We start from the raw sequence: 24314 nt of genomic DNA on the forward strand, positions 1-24314 counted from the left end.
CTGTGTGCCAGAGATATTTAGTATTTTTTTCCCCTCCAAAGCATATTACTAGTTTCAAATCAAAGAGGGAAAATTAAAATCAGAGGGAAAATTCTTTAGAGACCTCAAAAAAAAAAAAAAAAAAAAAATCAGGCTATGAAAAGTAGTATTTTGCCAGTACCCCTTTCTTTAAGCTATCAACTACTCCTGTATCAAAATGCTCAAATGCACACACATTGAAAACTCAGCTCGCTATCATGAACTGTGCACAACCACAGAGGCATGTAATGTAACCTCCTACTGCCGACAGTATTACAGGTCTTAGCAAGTAAAACCAAGAAAGCAGAAAAGAATTAGGCCACTGAAAGACATCACTAGCTCAGAGCTTTGCTAGTTCACACAAAGGGAAAAGGAAGAACACAGCATGCATAGCTATTTGCATTCGATACAGGAGAAAGTATATGTTGTTTGATAATCCGGTGATAAAGCAGGAAAGCTATGGGACACACTCATTTGTTGGACTGAAGAAACATGCTTAGATAGACATTTGTGGTGTTGAGCTGTTTTGACAGCTAGGATTTAACAGTATCGTGAGGTTACAGCAATGTGAATGTAACAAAACTACTAATGCTTCATCACAAAATAAGATACCTACTTGTACTCTGGGGTACATGACTATAGGGAGCTTTAAAGAAATATGTAAATTAGATCTTTGGGTTATAAAAAGGCATGTCTGAGGAGTGGATCTGCACAGTTTCCCCTTTTATCATCTATCAGCTACCCTGTTCAAGCGAAAGAAACTGCACGTATGAAACTGGTAAACAAACTGGTAGCACATTGGGAGGAACCTCGGTAACAAGTAGGTTAACTGTGCCTTTAATTTTCCCAAAGTCAGTTTTAGCACAGTAGGTCAACTCACCGAAAAAAAAAAAAAAAAAAAAAGTAAAAAGTGTTAATTAGGATCCCCCTAATCTCAGCCTAATTTGACAGCAAGTACTCCACACAGGGGTATCAGAGAGGAAAGGTCTTAAGGTCTGTTTTATTAGACTAATCCATAGAGTTGGCAAATAAAACAAACGGGGAAAGATTCTGGGCATACACTTTTCTTCAGCACTGAACGGAAGGAACAACAGAGCCGCCCCTTTACTAAACGCTAACAAGTGGATAGGAAACGACTATTGGAAAGGAGCTACTGGTCTTTAAGACCCCGACAAACAATGTAAGTGCCAATTAGCGTGTATAGCCTTCATGGTAGGTCTGCATTTATGTTCTTTTTATTTCATGTGTGGATACGTCAGGATGACTAAGTCAATGGGAAATTTGCAGCAGGTTTTAATAGCATCAAAAACTTATTCACTATAACTCTCTCTTCACAACAATACCGTTTGTGTACATTCAATCTTAGTCTGATTTCGTTCCCATCAACTCATCTGGACTTCTAATTGCAGTTCTTCTCAGGGTCATCTTCTTGTTTGTGTACACTGTCTATGTAATCTTACAGACACAGCAACCACCACAAGTCAAAATTATGTGTTCTTTCAAAAGGCACTTCACCACCTTTTTTTTTTTTTTAAACCAAATGGTAAATTGAAGAGGCATTTTGAAATAAAGCTCAGTTTTTACAGTGAAAATTACTTCAGAGATAGTTCGGTTTGGGTTTTGGGGTTTTTTTGAGGCCAGAATTCCACTGTTCAGCTTAATAGGAAAGTGAAAATTAGATGTAACCAAGCTTAGAGAATTCAATTTCATTTATTGCTGTGTACTCTGTTTAATTTTAACTTGACTTGGTAAAACACTGAGACCCCATCTCACCTTTAACACATTATCTTGACTTGCTTTACTTCAGGCAAACATTTCCTAGATAGTCATCTGTTACTGCATAAAGAGAATGTCAAGTTCTTTGTACAAGTGTCTGGTCATGTTTCATGACTGCCAAAGTCTAGAAAGAAATCCCAAGTTTGAAAAAAATGTTTGGAAACCTTATTCTCCTGGCTAAGATTCCTACCTTTTTGCTGGAAAGATAAACAGGGAAAATTCTTTAAATATACCAAATAGAACAATGAAGATGTAACTAGTAACATAAAAAGTTTTTTATCATTATTCCACTCTTGGTAAGTCTCATCATTCAATTACAGTTCTATAGGCCTGTGTAGTATGTTCAAAACTGGTTTTCTACATCTTCAGATGGAGGTCCTCATTCAAACAGAAAACACACCACAGGAGAACCCATCTCTTCAAGTAGGTCACTACATTCCTCTTGCATGCTGCCTTTTAAAGTCAAGTCCCATTAATGCAAGAATCTACTCAAAACAGTCAAATAAGGATTGTGGTTTTCCAAAACTAAATATAGTAGTTCCTCTTTCTGTTCAGTAGGAATTTTATACGACATCCAGACTCTGACATTAGCCAAACTCCTGTGCATTTGGAGAAGACAAAAGAACACCAATACTGTATTCATTTGTACTGTGCTGTACCTTAGTAATACCACAGGGAAGGAGAAGTATTTTCATCTTGGAGGTCAACTGGCAATCCGCAATAGTAAATAACTGTTGTAACTATATTGCACAGTCCAATGAACATGGATTATGCACATGGTGAGGCTTTGAAATACAAATCAGAAATCCCAAAAGAGACACTGTTTTTTCATGTATCCTGAATTTCTGATATTGAAGAACTTTTCAGCCTTTTTCTAAAATCTTTCATTGAGGTCATCACAAGATAGTGGTAGGTCTGACCAAAAAAAAAAAAGTCCATCCAACCTGCTCTATGCCTATGGCTCAGCCAAAAGCATTTGTTTATTTAAAAGAAAGCACCCGCCACAACGCAAGAACCAAAAATGTCACAATATTCACCAATAACCTCCTAAATCACTGTACCCCTGTAAGTATTTCTAATATTCTTCTAAAATACGACAGTATTTTTCATAGTTTGTCCACCTACAGCTTTATGAAACCCATAAAGATGGATGTCTCATACTGAGCAGAGCCTGTTCTTTCAGCTGCGTCACATCTTCTCATAAAACCACATTTCGCCAAATTCTTATTCTTCTATGCTGATTACCTGCATCAAGCCCAAAGAAGAGCAGTCTGGATGAAGATCATGCAAAACAGGCCTTCAGGACATTGCCTGGAGCTGATGGGCAAGGAGAGCTTGAAGGAATGAAGGGACAACAAAACCCCACAACTAAAAGAGTTGGAAAGATAGCACTTGCAACAGAGGCAGAAGAGTGCACGAGAGAGAGACAAATGTTTGTTCAAATACTTTCCGTTAAGTATGCAACAATGCCAGAAATAAAGTTCTTCACACACCTTAATTCTATCATTAGCTAAGTACACATCACAGTATAGTCTTTAATTACATGACCATGTACTTTCCCCTTCTCCACACCACCACCTACGTGCAGCAACAGAAGGGAGAGCCACCTTCAGAACTAACGCCTTCCACTGTTTCACTTTCTCCTTGTTCACTTCTGTGGCCTGCAGACTTGTTCCCAGCGTGCAACTCCGAGCTTTGTATCCACATGGGCTCTTTAAAAATACTTTGCTACCTGAATTATCTCACTGGTCATTAGTAAACTATTAAACACATCTCTGTGAGATAAAGAAGTATTTTACAGGCAGTACACTAAAATTAAGGTCAAAAGTACTGCTTGTCAAATTTCACTGGAAAACTCTTTTTTTCCCCCCCACAGGATTTAACATGGCACTGCGTTTTGTCTCTTCAGAACATAGCTCCTACTGATTTCAGCAACAACTGCAAGTAATAATTCCTTTTGCATCTCAGGCCCAAAGTTGGGGATACAGAAAACAAGGAGAAAAGACAGAACACTGAAATGCCAGGATTACTTGCCTCATCTAGCATCCCATAGGAACACTGTGGTGCAAGAAGAACATAAAAATAAAATTTTCCAAGGAAGCAATTAGCCAGGACACCATCCTTTCTCTCCAAATAATCCCTTTCCTCACTCACAACATGCCTGCCTCCGATGCTGTATGCACAGTATCCCACGCAGTCCCAGAAAAAGTCTCCTGTGCAATGACCTTGACAGAAATTTCTTGATAAAAATAACGTGATCACGCAGGTTTTGACTGGATTCCAGTGTCTGCACACAATGCAATACCAAACCAACACTGCCAGCGTGAACGTCAATTCTGGCACTGCTTAATTTCCAACACCTTGGAAGCTATAATAATATTTTTTATAAGCTATAATAATATTTTTTAAATGGTTTTGTATGTGCCTATACACACACAAGCTCTTTCAAACAGCACATGACGTTACTGGTAGTAGCAAGGCACATCACAGTTTAAGAAATTAAACTAAAACCAAATCAATGCAGGTGCTGTCATTTTGTGGTGGTTTTTTTCCCCTCTAAGGATTGAATAAATGCACCGCTCTCCCCAGCACGTATCACAGCTGTGCTCTGAGCCCGTAGAGGACAACTCTGCACTTGTTTATGCTTTCCAATCTACAGCAGTCGTAACAGGCATCCAACCATGGATTCACTCTCCCCTCACCTGATCCTTGTCAGAGTCTGCCCTACAGTGGCTGTCTCCAGCTGGAGACAACCAAGGCTGGTATTATCAGTTGAAGTGTTATTTTAAAGACACGTTGCAGAGGTTTTCTTTTTGTTGGAGGCTTTTTCGCCTGTTCCCCTGGCACCCAATGCTTAATTCCTGCCTGCAACACTCTCTGTGTCTCCATATTTAAGTTTCTTCTATGGTTCCTCACACTTTTCTCAAAACTGCACTGCCATATTCAGCTATTACCTGCTGCAGGAGCTGCAGCCTTGGGAATAGGACTACTGTTGAATGAAGAGAACAGATGCTAAAATACATAGTAAAGGGACTCTTTCATGTAACCACTATACACACATGGGGGGATGGGGGGAGCCTGTTAGTGGCTGTATAACTTCCAGGCTAAATAAATTGATTCTGTGTGAAACAGTGTCACCTCGAATATATTTAAAACCAGGCCTGGACATAGAAGTCACATTTAAAGCTGATGATACAAACCAGGTTTGTTCTCAGGTATGAAGCAGAGGCTCTTGTCAGGTTTCCTTTCAAGTTGTGCATTTCAGGCCACCAGCTAAACACAAGCAGAAATTATCAGAGTATGATCAGAGAGGCTGCTTTCCTCACATGGCCTCCTTCCAGTCCTACCTAGCATTTTTCAATATATTTAGTCTTTGTAACTAGATTATGATAAATCCAAAGACTGATAATGTCTTGCTGATTGTTACCATGCTTACTTAGTTCACTTCAGTTCTACAAAATCTGATTTTAGCACATCTCATACTGTCTCAGAAACACTGTGGCTGCCCAGAACAAACTGCTGGGACAGCATCTCTCTAACGACACCAATTCGTGGAAATTGTTTTTGTTTTGCTTTGAAGATTTTTGTCTCAGCAAACTCGTGGTTGCATCAGCATCATCTGCACACCCATACCTTGCAAAAGCGAACAGTGTAAACACTCAATATTGTGCTCTAACTTGGCAAAAATGCAGTCACATGCAGGGCTGATCCAAGGCTGTGTAGCGAAGTGATCTGGCAAAGCCTGGATCCAGTATTAATGACTGTGGAACCAGGACCCCAGCCTCTTTTAGTTCACTAACATAAGCTTAAAACCAAGCCTCCCTTGCACCAGACCCAGCTCCCACTGAAAGCAGTGCCTTGATTCTTTCCTTAGTCTCGCCTTCACTGGAGTTTTATCAGTCTTATACCTACCTGAGCCACTCCTTTCAGAGGCAGTGAATCAGTGTCAGCAGCTTCCACGGGAACTGGCTCAGGCCACATAAAGAGAACTACCTTGCCAAAGGTCTGATGGATGCTAAAATCTATTTGCTGTTTGACCCTAGAAAAGAGGGCTTGGTCCTCTCTGCAAGGACACACTTTCTACTGTTTTTCTGGAATTAAAACAGGAACAAGCGCAGAAATATCACACTGTTACAATATGTACTTTATCCAAAAGAAAAACAAAGCTGAAAAAAATACATACATGCATATATATATAAATAAATAAATAAATAAATAAATAAATAAAAGCAGGAGCATCAGAGGCTGACTATATGGCACTATTATTCCCAGGAAAGAACAGCAGGCTGAATGAGAAGGCACTCACCAAACAAGGACAGCACATCATAATTCCTACTACACTTCCCATTCAGAAGGGCTCAAAGTCCCCCAGATAATTTTTCTGTGGTTTTGAGAATTCAATTGTTAAGAAGAATCCTTGAGCTGCTGCACTCTATCCCTGCCTGCTGCTGCTATGCAGTTGGTGCAGGGCACAGGGCAGGGCAGACACATCCGCAGGCTCCGTGGAGATGCAGGAAGGCTCCCAGCATCCTAGGGCAGGGAGTGACAGGCATCTGCTCTTGCTGTAGGAGCTGTTAATGGTTAAGACTAGGAATCAGAAACTTGGGGGCCATTTATGATTTTGCAAGAGTCCTGTGTGACTCATAGTCAATTAACCTTTTTGTCTTCGTCGTTTCCCTGCTCACAATCTTACTACACTGCCAGCAAATATACTTCTTCATCATACATGACATGGAAAATGTTTTTTTTAGATAGGCATACGCTACTTTAAAATCCTCTAATTTGAGGTCTTAACAGTGTATAATGAATCATTCCAAGGAGAAGGCAGGAATCCCAGTGTGGAAAGAGGAAAAAACAAAAAAGACTATAACATGAGGGGAGAAAAAAGAACAAACAAACAAAAAACCCACCAAAAAACAACAATCACAGAGAAAAGGGACACAGACAAGTCCAGGATTTGTATTAATTTTAAGACAAAACACAGCATCAAGTATCTCTATCATTTGCTGTATCTGACAATACCACTGTCTTCACAAGCAATTCAGTTCCCATAGCACAATTACCCAAGGATGTGGGACTTCGGAGTGTGGGGAGGTCTTCCATAGCTTCTATAATGATCTTTATTAGACCAGGACCAGCTGGCATAGCTGGAAAAAGGCAGTTTTCAGGGATGCAGTCCCAATCTCTTTCCAACTATACTATTAGCCTTGGTCCTCAGACCATGATGGTTTTAGCCTCAGCACTCACACACCCAGCCACAGCACCATGCTAAAGCTAAGCGCCTAGGAAGCTGTACCTATTCCATTAGGAGTAAAGGGAGGACCGCACATTTCACCAACATACAGACACAGGCTACTGAAGGCCAAAAAAATTATTTAAAATTAGCTTTGGGTTGCATAAGAATTTTTGTGGGTACAAAGGAAAAAAAATTGTTTTCTAGTGCTTGGGAGGGATGAGGGAGAAGGAATTACATTGTATTCACTATCTACCCAAGAACAAAGTTGATATTTAAGTATGTCTTTAAAGCATTCTTCTCATGAAGAAATAATGACATTTCGTACATATTCCACTTTAACCCTGAGGTATTGAGAATATTTTGCATTTTTGACCTTTTGTAAAATATCTGCATTCCATTTGAGAGGCATTTTCACCCTGTCAGTCCTAATACTGTTTCTATCTGCACTTGGAACACGTTCCAGACAACACTTTCCAAAGCTTCTCTTTTCTTGTATTCCCCAAACAGTTCTCTCTTCCCAAGGAAGCACCCTGATCTTGACCAGGAAACCAAAAGAAAGACCTTTAAGGAAACAGAACTTTAAACAACAATATCATCCTAAAGGAAGATGGAAATCACATAGATGTGCATATCCACTACACTAAGGACAGTTACACCAAGGGTTAGCTATGGAACAACAGCACCTAAACACCAGAGAAACAGAAACCTGACTTCAGTGAGAGTTTTATCTGATCAAGAGCAAAGGAGAGAGCTTAGACTTTATATCGTGCGTTTTCTTATTCATGCACAGAAAAATGAAGCTACTGGATGAAGTGACTGACTAGTACAGGATACTACTTTTCACTCAGTAAGTCGAAGTGAATTGTCTTAGGATCACGCTTACATACAACTCCTCTAGGCAAAGCACTTGCTCAACACAAGTTGCCGCAGTGTTGTCAACTACATGCAAGCAGACATGCTATGACTGCAGTAAAAATTGCATTATAAGGGGAAAAAAAAAAGAAAAAACAGGGAAAAAAAAAGCTACAGTTCCTGATAGAAGAGAAAGTCTTGCTGCTACTCAGGTGAGGAAAGGGGCTGTGTTTTTGAGGGCTATCAAAGAACTGGGGGTATAAAAGCAGCATGGGATCTACATGCAAAACTGAACGACAGTCAGAGAGGGCATAAGACTAAGAGAAAAAGCTAAATACAAGGAGAGCTTTAAAAAATTAAGTACAATTTTTGTCTTTCACGTTTTTCACAGTAGATGGTCACACTGTATTAATGCTGTTTTTCTTAACATTTATTATTAATTTATCGCTAACTTAATTCAAAACCTGAATATCTGTACAAGATTTTGATGCATCTCTTAGGGAAAAAAGGGGGGGGACAAGCCTATTGAACAAACATTTGGACATGGCCGGTTGTTCTGGTTTTGGTAACCTCAATATCTTAAAACTGACATAACTTTCAACATCTACTTAGTATTTTCAGACTCACCACTCTACTAGAATAAGCAAATTCAACAAGATTTCTTGTCTCAATTAAGCATTCAAAGGTCTTTCATTTGAAGAAAATAAAATAGTGATCAAAATTACTTTTATTGTCCAGAAATGTAATTTTGAACCATAATTTTATGTGGTGCCAATCATGTAAATAACCTCCTATCAGGCTTCTATTTCAAGTAAAATCTTATTCTGGGCACTCAAAGACTAATCTGCACAGAATAGCATGAAGAAATGTAACTGTAATTACAATTTACTAAAATTTACACCATCACAAGCTTTCACTTGCAGCAGCAGCGTAACAACCTTCCAAACCTTTCCAAGCTATGCAGCGTGTGTTTCTGTTAAGGACAAATAACCATCGCAAGCCTTAAAATTAGTAGGGCAACTTTTATGAGAGACTGTATCTAGCAACATACTGGTGTGAAGCAACAATCTGAAGGAATCAATGTCACTGTGCTAGAAAGTAAATATTTTTATAACTACATCCATAGCAACCACAAAACTCTCCACTTCTGCAAAGTGATCCATAATGCTTGACTTCAGAAGCTGATTTAAAGCTCTGAGAAGGTATCACTAGCGATCATTTATCTTGGCCATAAAACTCCCAGGAAGACAGACAGATAGTCTTTCTGGGCCACCGTTGTACAGAAAAGAAACACTCAAAAGATATGTCTGGAAATTGCTGTACTTGCTTCTTTTGAAAATATAAAATCCTCTGGGGGGGAGGGGGAGTTACACTATAGGAGTAAGTATCAATTATCTTCTATAGGATATATTTTTACTGCAGTGTCAACTCTGGTGATTGACATCTGAATTAAAGACTTTACGTAACACCACTTATGTCTTATATACTACTTTTCACCAACAGATCTCAGTGTGCCTTACAAATATTTGTATCCATATTCAATGAACAGGGAAGTCATTCAGAAAAGTTACAGATGCAGATAAATTCATTGTCAGTAGTCACTGGCCAACTAAGGCCAGTGAATTCAAGCCTCCAGAGTCAGAAGCCCCTGCCCTGTTCAGCAAGCATCATTACTTCTGTATACAAGTAATCTGGATAAGCTTCCACACACCAAAGCTGTGTTTTATTCTAGTTCCCAAAGGCCCCTCTCATAAATCCAGTCGCACTTCCTATTTTGCTCTTTGCACTGAAATAAACTGATGCCAGCTCTTTCCCAGAAAGTGGCAGGAAACCTTAAACGCTCTCTGGTCACGGAGGCAGATGTAGAAGGCAAGGGAAATCTGTCAGCACCAGGTAATTTAGCCTACACTTCAGGCTGCAGTTCAGTATTCATTCATACTAGACGTGTACAGTGCTAGACCAAACGGCATTACAAAATTAAGCTGAACCAGCTTTGGGTACATGACTCCATTACTGCTGCATATGCAGTGTCAACCTCATCCCAAATTTATGCTGGCTTTAAAGCTGCTACATAAAGGACAGATAATACCTGATCCATCATAAAACCTGTCTTTATAAAGCTACTTCAATTTGAACAAATTGGAAACAGCAGACTGAGTTAATAGCAGACCAGTGTTTTGCAACGTTGCAAGGAGCCGTTAAGCTAAATTTACTGTCCCATTAAACTACAGCCTCAGTGAAGTAGGCTGGTTACCAGCACACATGGAAATCCATGTAGCAGTTAATTCATCTTCACAGCACCCAAATTAGGGAGGTAGGAGCAAAACCTGATCAAGATCCTTCATTTAAGGGACTGAAAGATTTAATTTCTGCGGTTACTTTGTGCTTTTTTCCATCCTCTTTGGTTGCAGGAGTAACACAAATTTGCCCTTTGCCTATACAGAGAAGACAGGTCCAGTTTCAGAGCCAGGAGTCACAGACTGCACTCCTCTTGCTGACAGCAGCAATAATCAAATATTTATGCAGCCCCACAGTGCAAACTCTCAGAACATTTAGCACTATTGTTTAACACCCCTAGCTTACCTTTAACATAATACCCTAATGAACATGGCGTCTGGCAGAAGAGTAGCTGCAGTGGTAACAGATATTGCTAGCAACAGTCTTTTTCTCTGTCTGTCTCGCAGATGTCTTCAGAGCAGGGGCAGCAGAAGCAAAGGTATGCTCTTACTACAGCTGCTGCACTTCAAAGCTTGGTGCTTAGACTCAAAGTGATCTACCAGGCTGCAAACTCCAGAGAATGAAATACAGACACACCGTTCGTCCCATTTACAGGTTTGCAAGTCCTTACCAGAAAGATCGTGCTGTGAGCTTGGGGGATCAGTACTGAGGGTCAGAAATATCCTGAAGAGACAATCCACGCAAGGAAGCCACAACTTTTATATATCTATATAGGATGATCAGAACAGGCTGAAACTGACTGATTTAGGGCACACAACTCTGTTACTGCTGAAGATGCATAGCCCATTTTGAAATGGAGATCTTGTGTAAAGCTAGCCATGCTCTCTTAAAGCACATTTTTCTGTCAGAATAAAAAAAGAACACACAGAAATGGTGGAAAAGCTTTGGCCAAAAACCAATGCCAAACATATATACACACATACACATATAAACTCACTTATTTGATTTTAATAACTGGTTTTATTTCAGTTAATTCCATACCAAGGTATTCACTAATATGTTTTTCTTTTCCTTTAAGTTCACAGAAGAACAGCTACTCTATCTGCTTTAAAGTAAGCGGGCTTAAGAATCAGAAGTATTTCCTCAAAGGCAGCATCTAGCAAGACTCTACTTCTGTAGGACCTGCCTTATTGCTTTCAACTTCATATTAAAACTGTCCTCCACTCTCTCAAATACATCATCACAAACCAGTATAAGTTCATCTACATTAAAGACTTGTCAGCTCCTTTGAGTTGGCCAGGAACTACCCATCTTTACACTGTTGATGAATAAAAACACATACATGGAAGCCTGTCGTCCAGACACAACTCTACACTAGCCTACAAAGTTAGGTAGCGTTGAGGTTGTTTCTGAAGCTGGTAAACATGTTCTCAAGTACTCCTGAAACTTAAACCAAAGCTGGCTCTAAATGTCAATATTAATGGACTCAAGCATCTCAAAGTGGTGACTGAAGAATCATTTTATAATTACTCCAGGAGTATTCAGGATATGGTTTAGTGGACTTGGTGGTGTTGGGTTGATGGTTGGACTTGATGATCTTAGAGGTCTTTTCCAGCCTTAATGGTTCTGTGATTCTGAGTCAGAAATGGCTGACAGGAAACAAAGTCACCCCAAAAACGATCATCACCCTGTTTAGAAAGGTAAGCTACACAAATATCATCACCTGTCAACACAAACTAGAAAGCACACATCCCACAAAGAGTAAGCAAGAGCCTGTCTACGCCCCGTGGCTGTGTAACTCAATGTAATTGCAGCTGATGCAGTATTTGCAACCAGGCTGAATACACAACATTCCAGCAAGGCTTGGGAAAAGCCTTGGGCACCTCTCTAACAGTCTACAGTGGGATCACTCTTCAGACAAAGTACAAGAAAGGTTCATAATTCTGTTGTAATTAGTAGCTGAAAGGGAATGGAAAAGAAAGCAGCTTTTCCTTCAAAAACTAAGACTTCTTTATTCACAGATCTACCGCAACTCTGATAGTGAAGCATCCCTTGAATGTAACAACTGAAAGATGCATTTAACAACTGAAAGAAGCCTACAATCACCTACCTGCTACAGATTGCCAGAATTCCCAACCATGCCAGCATGCAAGGTACCAGCTGGTAGCAGGCTCTGACTTCACAGCCTCACCACCACTTGCCCGCGCAGCAGCTGGAACCTCAACGCGCATCCTCTCTCCAATGGCACTGTTCTCGCCAGCGGTCCTACACTGCAAATCACCTCCACGCTTCACTTCGTTATTTTAACTTTGCAGTCAGCAAAACTAACAGTCATTCCACTGCTCTGGTGAAACACAACGTTTTCAAGCCTTGCAAATTAATCGGGTTAGGTAAATTAATCCTTCCAGCATCATCAAAGCAAAAACATCATGCAGAACTCAAAAAATCAGTTGGGGCCACCAGCTCTTTAAGTTCTTTAACTATTAACAGCGTACACGAGCAGACTTAAAAGAAACGCATTATTTTTAAGCGGAGATGCCGAGTATCTATTGCTCTCGCCGAGAGCAGGCAGGCCTGCAGAGGAACCCCAGCATTGTCTTGTTCACTGCCTGCCACTGAGACAGGTGACTAAACCCCATACTGCCTGGCTACCTGTGCCTTCCTTTACACCTTATAAAGTACCTGCACAAAATAAAATCACTACCAAACCCAAAAGGTGTTAGTTCCTATCCTGCCCTGCACAAGTGTATCTAATCACTAAGGAGCATACGGAAATGTTTTTACTGATCTACAAAATGAAGATAACTTGCTTAATTAACTCTCACCTCACGGTTATCTGTCCGCTATAAAGTACGAAGCGTATACGACCAGTGTAGTTGAAGAAGAGCCTCCAAAAGCCAGTTCTCGATCTGCCAAAACTCCTTTTTCCGCTAGGAGAGACGACAATACCGCAAACACTGCGGGAGACTAAAAAGACTTTTGTGCCCTGCATGTGCCCTGTCTTACTTTTGCATTTGTCGCTAGTTTCGAGGTGGGAGCGTTGTGCCCTCCCCGTCAAGCCGCCCATGTTTCCAAGCCCTCCCTTCCCTCCCCTTCACCTGCCGGTACGGACCCATCGAAGCCGCGTCAGGTGACGAGCTGAGGGGAAAGCGCCCAAGTTCCGAAGCACAGCGGGAACTCTCCACAGCGGTGACCCGAGAACCTGCCGAGCTCCCTGTGCCGGGGCCGACGCTTCCCCGCCCTGCCGCAGATCCCCTCCGCGCACGCCCCCGCCCGGCTCCTCCATGGCCGCCGCCTGCCCGGGGTCACTCACAATCTCGGTCACCATGAGAAGCCCGGGTAGGGTCCGCAGGAACTCCCTGTCGTAGGCGAGGGTGCTGGAGCTGGCCGACAGGTTGGCGGTGAAAGAGCTGCTAGTGGTGGTGACCGTGTGGGAGCGAGGGCGCGGCGGCTGCTCCTGAGGCGGCGGCACCGGCGGCTCCATCGTCAGCGCCGCGGGGCTGTCCCGCGCCTCCCGGCCAACCGCGAACCCGGCGGCGGGGCGGAGGCAGGGGCGGCTGCCGCCTGACGGGCGGCGGGAAAGGTGCCGCCGCCCTCCGCTTTGTGTGGCCCCCGGGCGCCGCGGGCAGCCCCTCGCCTCAGCGCGAGAGGGAGGGTGCTCGGCGCCCGGCCCCAGGCAGAGAGGCGGGTCCGGTGGGGAGCCGCCCGCCCAGGAGGCCGCCCAGCCTTCCCGTAGCTGCCCCCGGGGCGGCAGCGGGGAAGCCGCCTCACGGAGGGGGCGGCCGCCTGTTGGGTGGTAGCCCCGGGGACTGGCCGCCAAGGCCGGTGTGGGGAACCCCGTCCCGGTGTTGGTGGTGCGGGGGATCCCCGGTGCTAGGGAAGCACCCTCAGAGGGCAAGGTGGGGCCCCTCTGAAACCATCCTTGCTCTCCCGGACTTTCATACACCCAGAGGCCTTGGGACTGCATCTGCTTCCAGTGCGGCCCAGGAGCCAAGCTGAGCCAGCCCTTCTCTGGAAAAAGACCCCCCGGGTAGCCATGCCTTAGCCTCATGGATGAGCACGATTTGGGGGGTCCAACCCCAGCCACCTGCCATCATTGTCCATCTAGACCATTGCCTCTGGCTCCACAGGCAGCAAACGCTGACAGGAGACGCGCTGGCCCTGCGGGTTGTTGTCCCCACTGGCTGCCATCACTCATCCGTGGCACGCTGTTGGGAGAGGAACCTCCACGAAGTGCCACGAGCAGGGAACAAGAGTACCACAGCCCTCCCAGAGCTGTAAATGGGGATTTAGCTGGGATCTGCCAAACAACCAAGAGTCTCCATGGTGCAAAAAAAAGCCATGAAAGTCAATGGAAATGGGAAGTATGAGATCATTATTGGCCTACTACCTGAGAGTGTCGAGCTGTTCCCTACCCTATATTTCTTAGTAATTTTCCAGTCTAAAGTGTCACCTTTAAAAAAAAAATTGTTTCCGGGTCATTTAAGAGCTGCTGAAGTGATCTTCCGTTCCACAAAAAGTACGGTGTTTCAACAACAAGCAAGTAGGTTATAGTTTTTTTCAAGATTCAGGAATTCTCATTAGCAAAGCATTTACATGCAGCAGCTCAGTAAAAATGAAGTGTTTTCCATATGTCTGGTGGCTATTGTCCTCAGATTGTTTACTGCTGCTCTCCTACTGCCTAACAAAGGATGGATTTTGCAGTATTACCTTTCAGCAATGGATTCAATCAGCTGAGGAGGGAGGAGAAGAATGGCAGAGTTTCTCCTAGAAATATGGGAAATGTGTATTACCCAAAGGAACTGGTTCTTGTGTGTGATTGTGCCTCTCCTCACAGTGTGTGTCGCAGCACAGGCTCCATGAGCTTCTTGGAACGTGTGTCTTGGCTTGGGTTCTGGGGAGCCTCCGCATACTCATAGGCACCGGTGACTTTTTTATTTAAGATGGCAGAAGAAATGTGGCAGAGTTTTGCAAACATGAACTGCAGGTCATCAGAATGAGATGCCAGCCACTGAGCATGATATGATACACAGATCATGTAAGTTCTTTGTGAGGAAAAAAAAAAAGACCATTAGCAAGCCACACACTCAAATAATTTAACACAACATCTTAATCATGAATGAGGAATTTTACACTTTTTGGCAAAACCATCAATTTTTTTGTGGAGTTACCAGCATTTCTGTATTTGTTGCATTCCTGTTTTATCCTCTCTTCAATAAGAGCTGAGATTTTAAAGGAGCAGAACACATCTGTGAACTGGTCTGTTTAGAGACCTGCTTCAACTGGCTTGCAAATAAAAAGTGCTTTATCTGATTGTTCAGTACTGCCAAGCTTCCTTCCAATGTCAGAGCCGCTTTGAGATGCCCCTGTTGCTGTTCGTGAGGATCCATTGTAACAGCATTGATCTTCTCTTCTGAAAGACTCTTGCCTTTTTGGTTTCCCACCTATAAGATCAGTAAGTAAAAGTGAGTAAATGTGGGGCTAAAATTCATGCCAATAACAAAACTAACACAAATTTAAAAATGGTTTGAGTCATTCACATCATTCCACCTTTGAGAGCTGATGTATTTTACACTGGATGTATATTCTCACCATGTTTCCAGGACATCATTCAGTGGTCTCATTTTTGATGCATGATGCTAGAACTCTCTATTTTTCTCCCTAAACTTCTGGAGGTCAGCGTTGTTTCTCTTTCAACCATCAGACTCAGAGCAATAAATTTCATTGCTTTTGGTTTGCACATCTAACATTTGAGCATCCCAGGTCCTCTGCAAAAAAAAAGTAAACCAAAACCACAGATAGGGATACATTTGTGTTCTGTTTCAACTATATTAAATCTATTAATATAGCATAAGTTTTCAATGTCTGTTCTAGAGATCTAGTATCATGACAAATTCAACAAGAAATGGGTGGCTATGTTTCTGGGCAACATCTCTGAACACTGGCTTCCACTTTCTTCCTCAACACATTTTTCCCTGGCAAACATATTCGAAGAACGAGGTTTCACTAAAAAAAGGGCAAACACTCCAGAAGTTTTTCTGTATCACTGATATTCCAGGAAGCAAAATTAATTCTTTAACTTGACAACATAATACTTTACATTTTAAATGTTGACTATGAGGCTCTATTTTTTTGTTTTGCATCCTTGTGCTGAAGGCTAGAACTGGAAAGCCTGCAGGAACCACCTGAGCTTAGCTAGATTGTTTTACGTGTAGATAGCATCAGAAGCCAAATAATTGAATGCTGCGGCTTGAACAATCAACCTCTTATTACACAACTACCAAGAGAGAAGAAAGTGTCCCATTTTCTGTATTTTAAATTAACCTTTCAAGGGAAGGATTGGTGATGCTTTTAAACACCAGTCAAGATTGTAACCTCTGTTTGTCAACTACTATAATGAAGTAAACTGTGAAGTAACTTGGTAAAGCCTTTCAATGTAAATGTTTTAGTAAAAGCAAAATAGCTGATACAAGTATTATCAGGTTTCTAAGTAAAGGGCTTATTCCTGAATGTCTCGATATCTAATTAACAGATTCTTCCATTTAAGCTGGTTTGGTTCTCAAATCCTGAGGTATCAACATTTTTAAGATTACTGATTGAGCTCTCTAGAACTACCTTCTTAGCAACAATCTGTCCAACTGGAAGTGCTAATTAAAGTAGGCTCACAGGCCCAAGGAGTGGAGCTGACTGGAATTTCCTGAACTGGTTTTCTGTTTTTGAAATACAGCTTCCCTTCCCCCCTCCCAAATACTAGAATTTTCAAATGTCAGTTATTCAGACTTTTTTTTAGGTAAGTAAAACAAGTAAACATATAAAAGGAAAGGTGACTGAGATTTTTCACTGGTCATCAGCAACAAAAACTTACTCTTTTTAAACCACCTAGGAGTGATCTAAGAAAGCTAAGGGAACTTACTCTGAAGAGGGCAAGAAAGGAATTGTACTTTCCGTGGAACCCGGGTCATACGTAAGGAACATGGATTTGTGTCGGATGTCCAGGATGAATATTCTCACCCTTGACATCCCACTGTGCTAATCTGAGGATGAGGTATTTTTAGTCAGCATTAAATCAAGAAATGTTTGGAATATTTCCTGATGTCTTTTCAGAATCAGCAAAGTGTAGGCTTTGAGCTACAAACATATTTAAGTAAATAATTAAAAACATTTATTAGTCTTTGGCAGCTCACAACCATACAGAAAAGTTGATTTATACTAACCCAAACCAGAAATACTTGATTTGTACTTTGGTAGTGACATGTGCTGTAAGCATGCCTGATGATCAATCAAGGCAAATGACTGTATATGAACCGGTATTTTCCAAAGTAAAGATGGTTTTCATGATTGAGATACTTGTATCTTCTAATGTTGCTGCAACAGAAGAAGAATAGATGAGATGCTCATATTTGCAAAATGTCTATTATTCTGCAAACCTGTAGAAGATCTGTGTTTGTATGTGGGGTTACTGAACATGAGGCTTGCTTGGTTTTGCAGCTTGGGTGCTGCAAAATTAGTGAAGATAAAATCTATACCAATTGAAACTAGAGTCCAAGTAATGACAGTGCATGGGATTTGATCATCAGATACTACATAAATTACTACCGTAATGCTGGAAAATGCAAAATTTAGCTCTTTATGTTCTGTACCCCTTTTCTCGCAAATATTTCTTTACCAGACATTTACTTGAATTATATGGACAAAGGCCTGACTGTAGACACACAGACATTTTACCTGCCAAAAAGCTGTCTTAGAACATATGCACCACCATACAGAGAATTAACTCCATGCTGTGAACAGTGACACACTGACTTTAAGATTTCTTTTTTTTTTTCCTTTTTGAAACCCATTATCATGACACTAAGTAAACTGTTTGGTGATAGAGACTGTGCTGAGAAAAGAAGTAACAAAGTACATAAGCCATGTATTTTCTGTGCATTAGCCTTTCACCAGCGGTTTTATCTGCTCTGGGAATCTAAAAATCCCTCCCAGCCCTGAAACACAAGCATGTCTTAGATACTGTGCTGAGGAAAGATTTCTAACTTCCTCCAGAGCACATTTGTACTTAGAACACCGTCCCTGCACGCTATGCACATATGCTTAACTTCAGGGCAGGGAGCACATCTACTCAAATTAAGAGTTCTTTGTGAGAAGTGTGAAGTCTGTGTACAAATCTTCTCAGAATGGGAGTTGTGGGTTTTGTATTTTGGGGTCAGGGACCTCAAATCTGTAATGCACATGTAAGAATATGCCTATATTGTATTTCATGGGCAGCTTCTTGTCTGTCTTTCTCTACAGCGAGCCTGCAAGCACAGCTCCAAGCACAGCTGGTGGCCATGCCTTCTCACACCTGCACATCACAAGTGTGAATACTGAAGTGTCCGGTGTCATGTTATGTGAGGAGGGAGATTATTCTGCCCCTGAGCATGTCCAGACAGGCTGTCCCTGAGGCACACTCATAAATACTTTCATTGGGGTCACCAGCCCTCCATAGACCTTTAAATATTACTATGGTACAAGCATATACCAGTGATTACAATCCCTGGGAATAGAATATAAATGTTTCCACTGAAGACATGTATGTTTTCTACTTGCTGAGGATGGTGTTTGCTTAAGTGTTTATGTAAATCACAGCAGGTAATGTTTATACAGCACCCAAGCCCAGTGCAAAACAGCTGGAGGAAAAGATCACCTTCAACAATTGTCAATGCTGTAATTGTTTTTAGATAATTAATGAAAGACTGAACAATTCCACCATGGTTTCATCACAGGATCATCTGTGTGTAGGGAGAGAGTTTACAGCCGCCTCATAACTTCTGGCATCACCTTGCTTGCGGGCTGTATTAGCAGGCAGCTATCTTCCCCTGCGGTGGTTGGAACAACACCCTGAAACATGCCTGAGACCTAAAGTGCGCCTTATATTACGCTAAATTATTGGAAGGTGACTTGAGCTTGCTGTGTGCATATATACACAGAGAGAAGACATCCAGTAGTTGGCAGGCAAAAACCTAACCAGATACCATGGCTGGGAGCTGAAGGTGGACAAATTCAGACTGAAAATAAAGCATCTTTCTTGGTTGGGATGTTTTAACTTACCTTTTTAATACAGCATAATTAGCTATTTGAATAATTTATTAAGTAAAGCAGTAGACTATCCATCTTTTAAAATCTATCATTCAAAGCTATAGATTTATTTAAAATACACTCTTTACCAAGCTTACATTGGCAAATTTTGTGGTCTGTATTACATAGAACATGACGAGATAACCTGAGTGATTTGAGAAACCACAGAAGTGAATTCCAATTAAATCCACAAAGCTACAATCTTGTTAATGCTCTAGTCACCTGGCTATACAATGTACATGCAGTACCAACACCTCCTTGTCCTGAAGCAGTGTCAGAATAAAGGATCTCATGAACCTCTCTAGCTGGGCTGTATCTGTGTGTATTCATAGAACAGTCTTAGCCCTGAAACAAAACAAAAACAAAGAAACAAATCTCCCTAGCTCAAAACAGTCAAGTTCAACTCAAAACAAGCACTGGTGTTTTAGAATATACAGAACACTGCTCATGACTGTAAAAAATTACTGGATGCTTTCATAGCATTAGCGTTACAGATATGCACAAAACCAGCATGCAAAACTGCTGATACCTGGTAAGTCTTGTGTCAGTGCATGAAAAAATAGCTGCACTGATGCAAGACGCTTAGTGCATTCTTTTGTTCTAGGTTCCTGAAAACAACTATTGCAAGAGAAATAGGAGCCTAGAGAAGCAGGAGGTAAGTAGAAGAGAAAATTATTTTTCTATGATGGCTGTATGTATTTATGAGGAACGGAGTGTGTTGTCTGTTGCCAGTCTAGCAAAACCTGCTGGAATTTTTAAATCAATCAGAGTGCCAAATTTTGTTAAATTGCTCAATTCACTTTGCTTCAAAAATTGCAGGTTTTGGGCGGTGTGAGAACAGTGCGTGGTATCAAACTATAGAGCAGTTGGGGGATGGATGACGGACTGCCTTTTGAAGGGACTGGGATTTCCTCAGAACAAAGGCTTATCCCATTTACGGCATGTCTTGAGAAAGCTTATCCTGTCAAGTCATTTATCACCCTACTAACTAGCTACTGAGCACGGGTAATGCTTCTTTGCTAGATCAGTGAGGGAAAAGAGACTTTCAGAAGAAAGGAAGGTTTTCATTTGGGGATTTTAGAAGATTGGGAGAAGAGCTGATAGGAGTCAGGCTATCTAAGCTCTTTGAACCGTGCGAAAAACATACCAAGAAGGATTTTACTAAATGCTCGTAGTGCAGTTAAAAGACAGCCTTTTTACTGAGGGCAACCTCATTACCTAGGTACTTAAATTATGTGAAATGGCACAGCCCTGTGGTTTGTGGTATTAGATTTGGAGTAAATAGAGGATGCTCTGACATGGATGTGGCTCTTATTACTAATGTTGAGGTGAATTAAATCCATCATATGTTGGTGAATGTCTGGCTTAATGTTAACTATGAGACAATTCTGACATGAGATTTGTTACAACACAGATGTCCCCATAAGCCCCACAATTAAAAAGCTTCATTTCCTGTGAACGTTGAGGTTGGCTCACCTTAATTTTCAAGAAAGTTCAGACTCCATCGGAAGTACTCGCTGCAGTAGGGCTGTTTGTAAAGTCAATCTACTCCATGTAGCTTTTTTCTGCTAATCTTTGGTTAGCACGTTATCTTGGCATTTACAAGAATTTGACATCTTCTGGTACTCTTCCACTTTGTCACATCTAGCTGGAATTGACCAATAGGTTAAAAGACTATGAAGGAAGATGGGGACAGGTAGTGTGACAGCTTAACCTTCGTCTCCTCAGTAGATCAGAAAACTGGTTTTATATCTACATAAATATATGTATACACATACGTATCTATATAATTAAAAGAATGTCTCCTAGACCCAAACAATTATGTAAAAAAAAAAAAAGTAGTCACTAAATATATCAAATATATGATCTTACAAAAGCAGTGTGGTTCTCCGAATATGCCAATCAAATAACTTCTTACTTGCCTTCCTCACAAGGATTCAATCAGAGGCTCAGGAAACAAGATGTATCAGCGTGTGCAAACGAAGGTCATGCATCAAACTGCTGTGCTTTCTTTTTAAGTGATGTTATGATTACTATTTCAGTGAAGTACTAATCAGGGAGGTCATATTTTCATGATTCATTGTTCAAGCAGGCAGTACAAGGAAAAACATCAAAGTTAGCAAGGATATGTTCAAACCAGGTGTTACCTTGATGAAATCTGAGATTATTTCTTGCATATAAACATCCCTCTTGTGCGAGAAGCCTACTTTTATGGGCTGTCTGAATTCACTAGTGAAGGATTTCTTGATGTAATTCACAAGTAAGATAAATACAAGTAAGGGGATTACTTAAGTTCATCAGTGCCAAAATGCAGGATTTGATAAATTATCTTCATAAATAGCAATGAACAACATTGGGGTATTTTAAGGGGTATTTCAAGGTATCTTTCTAATCAGAAGATGAGTTATAGGTGACATACTCCAACTAGCAAAAGTACTCCCATCTGTAAAGCAACAGCATGTAAGGCAACCAGCAAGAAGAAAAAAACACACACAGCAAAGGAAAAAAAAAAAAAGATGCTGGTGAAGGCATCTCTTCTACAAAGACAAGTATTTGGTCATGTCTTCTTATAAGAGCACAGAAAGGGAGCTGTGAGGACTCATGACAACTGCCTCTTTGGGAGAGGGGAATGGAGGGGTTGCAGATCCACAGTCTACCTCATCTGAGTGTGATACAGTTCAAGTTCACCTCCAAATTTGGGGAAGGGAAGAAAAGGCAGGGCTTGAAGGACTACATCCCCTACATACTTGCTCTGTACGTATCCCTGCCTTGAAGATGAAACCATTATTTCAGAGTATATCATTAACGTGATTGAAAATAACTTTTAGCAAGCATCAGCTGTAAGATGAGTAAGAGAGAGGCATAATCTCTCCAGTAGCACTACACAGAGAAGCAGCCTTTACCCTGTGTGTGTGGTAGTGAATCCCCTGACATAAGTTGTGCCAAAAAAAGCCACCAATGCATTATAATCAGTCAACAATACTGGAATAAAGCAGATGCAGTAAACTGTGTTTGCTCAAAGGCAGCACAGAAAATAAAAAATTTGCCAACCCAAATCACCACCAACCCCAAACATTCCAAATCACCACCAACCCCAAACATTCCAAATCCATATTAAAATGCATATGAGGATCAGCTATTTCTTGAGATCTGCCTACTGGCTTTCAATATATTTTCCTAATCATCTCAAGCCAAATAATGCTTTTGAAAGCAAAATAATCTTTCCAAAACTCTATCTAGCAATGCAAAAACTTGTGACTGGGTAAGCCCAAGTAAACTGCATTGAATAGAGATATAAATCGTGTGTTAACACTGTAATACTTCAGAACTGAAAGCAGACTTGAAAACTAAGCATTTTCCCTGTTTGAGTGTTGTCTGTGCACGTGCATACAATTCCTTCTGTGAAAAGTGAATTTAACACACAGAGGCAGGTAGACAGCAAGCAGTCCCAGGGAGTGAAGTCACCTGTTCCTTAGGACATGTTCAGCACAGTCAGCAACCCCAGGAACTTCCTTGTAACAGCACAGCTGAAATGCTTTCATCCTGACTCAAGCAGGCTGTCTTGAATAGTTTAGGTTCCCTGCTTATTTACCCTATAGCTTCTGCACTAATGGACCATGTTGTCATTTTCAGCCATGGACTCATCCAAGGCCTGATTACCTGGTGCAGAGTTCCCAGTCATTGTAACACAGTGAGTTTTAAATCCATCTAGTCCAACTCAGTAATTAAAACAAGGTACTTAGAGCTGTGCTTCTCAAGTTTTCCCATAACAGGCCTTTCCACTCTATTTCCTAAAAAATGTCTGTCTATCCAGTCTGGACCTAATTAGTGTCCCAACATTGGAAGAGCAGAGATGTTTAAACCTCCCAGTATCTGCTTCCCACTCCTTGGATGCTCCCCTGACTCAGCCCACACGCTTCCATGATGGGTTCCATCTAAACACAATCATCCACAGAAGTGCTTCTTGTGCCCCCATCACTGTAATATTTGATAATTCACAAATCATGTAACCAAGTTCCCTACTCTTCACTTTTGGATTGATGACAGGAGCAATGAGAAAGTCAGTGATGCTGGCTTTGTGCTAGGGGAGAGCTTGCACACAGCACACAAGTTCTCAGGCAAAAGGAACCAGCAAGACTTCCAGCCCACTTGAGGGTCAGTACCTATTTTGAATGGATAAATATTCATCAGGAGTGTCCCTGGAGTGTTCTTGCTCAATTTCTATCATTTAACCTCAACCTCTAGCAACACCAGGCTACAGGTGCTAATAGCATTGTAATTATTTGGTTGTTAAGCCCACATAAAAAAACCTTAATATCCAGGGTTATGGCTGCCTTGCTATTACTAGGGCTCCCATGTTTTGCTCTGAATCTGCAATTGTCAAGGGAGAAGGAGGAAAATTCCCTCAGAATTTGAGGAAGAACATTCTGAGGAACTTTGCTTTGAGGGCCTATCTCTGACACTTAGTCAGACCTAATCCTGCTTAGTTTAGCTCTGAGAAAAATCACAAACTGATGAAGAGGCAGCCAGCACTTCTGATTATTTCTCAGTTGTTAAATGCAGTATGTGCAAGAAAGAATGGGCACCTTTACCCCAAGGAGGTTGCAGTTATTTCTCTTGCCAGCCTTTCTGATGACTATCAGTGCATTTTTCTGAACTCTCATGATCTCACTGCAAGTGAGTAAAGTGCATATTTCCTCTTTATAAGCTGTCTAGAGTGCACGAACAGCATATTTTTCTCATCTCAAGAGTTTTCTGTCTCTTACTTGGAGAGTGATATATGGAAGGGAGGGGGAACTTCAACAGCAATTGTTATATTTCAGTGCATTTTGATAATACTGAGTGTGTTTGTGAAATCTCTCTTCCACTTGAGCAACTGCTAAGTTCTCTGAAGAGATGTTTCCCAGGTTTTAGTTTTGAAGACAATATTGCTGAACTAAGCTGTGAAGCCGTGCCTGGTACAGAATGACAGGTCAAAAAGGGGCTCAAATCACTGCTCAACAGCTTTGTCTTCACTCCACCTGTATTTTAGCGCATGTTCTTGCATTACCAGCTCTTGCACTGGTTAGAAAGTTGACTTGGTCTCCCTATTACCCAATGAGTGCAATGTTCTGCATTCTGTTCCCTCTTTTTCTCCACA

The 24314-nt window shown here is 41.4% G+C and overlaps 1 protein-coding gene across 1 annotated transcript in view; it reads right to left on the reverse strand.

Annotated features, from left to right (window-relative positions):
• Positions 1–14190, reverse strand: part of CMTM8 (CKLF like MARVEL transmembrane domain containing 8) — a gene marked incomplete at its 3' end in the record, with an annotated part of 36357 nt that extends 22167 nt beyond the window's left edge. Inside the window, exon 1 of the mRNA XM_082015022.1 lies at positions 13374–14190. Within this exon, the coding sequence (XP_081871148.1) occupies positions 13374–14111 (738 nt within the window). The 5' untranslated portion in view covers positions 14112–14190. The remainder of the gene's footprint in view (positions 1–13373) is intronic.
• Between the last annotated feature and the right edge of the window lie 10124 nt (positions 14191–24314).

Source organism: Phaethon aethereus, assembly GCF_964289735.1.
Source record: "Phaethon aethereus genome assembly, chromosome: 2".
NCBI lineage: Eukaryota > Metazoa > Chordata > Aves > Phaethontiformes > Phaethontidae > Phaethon > Phaethon aethereus.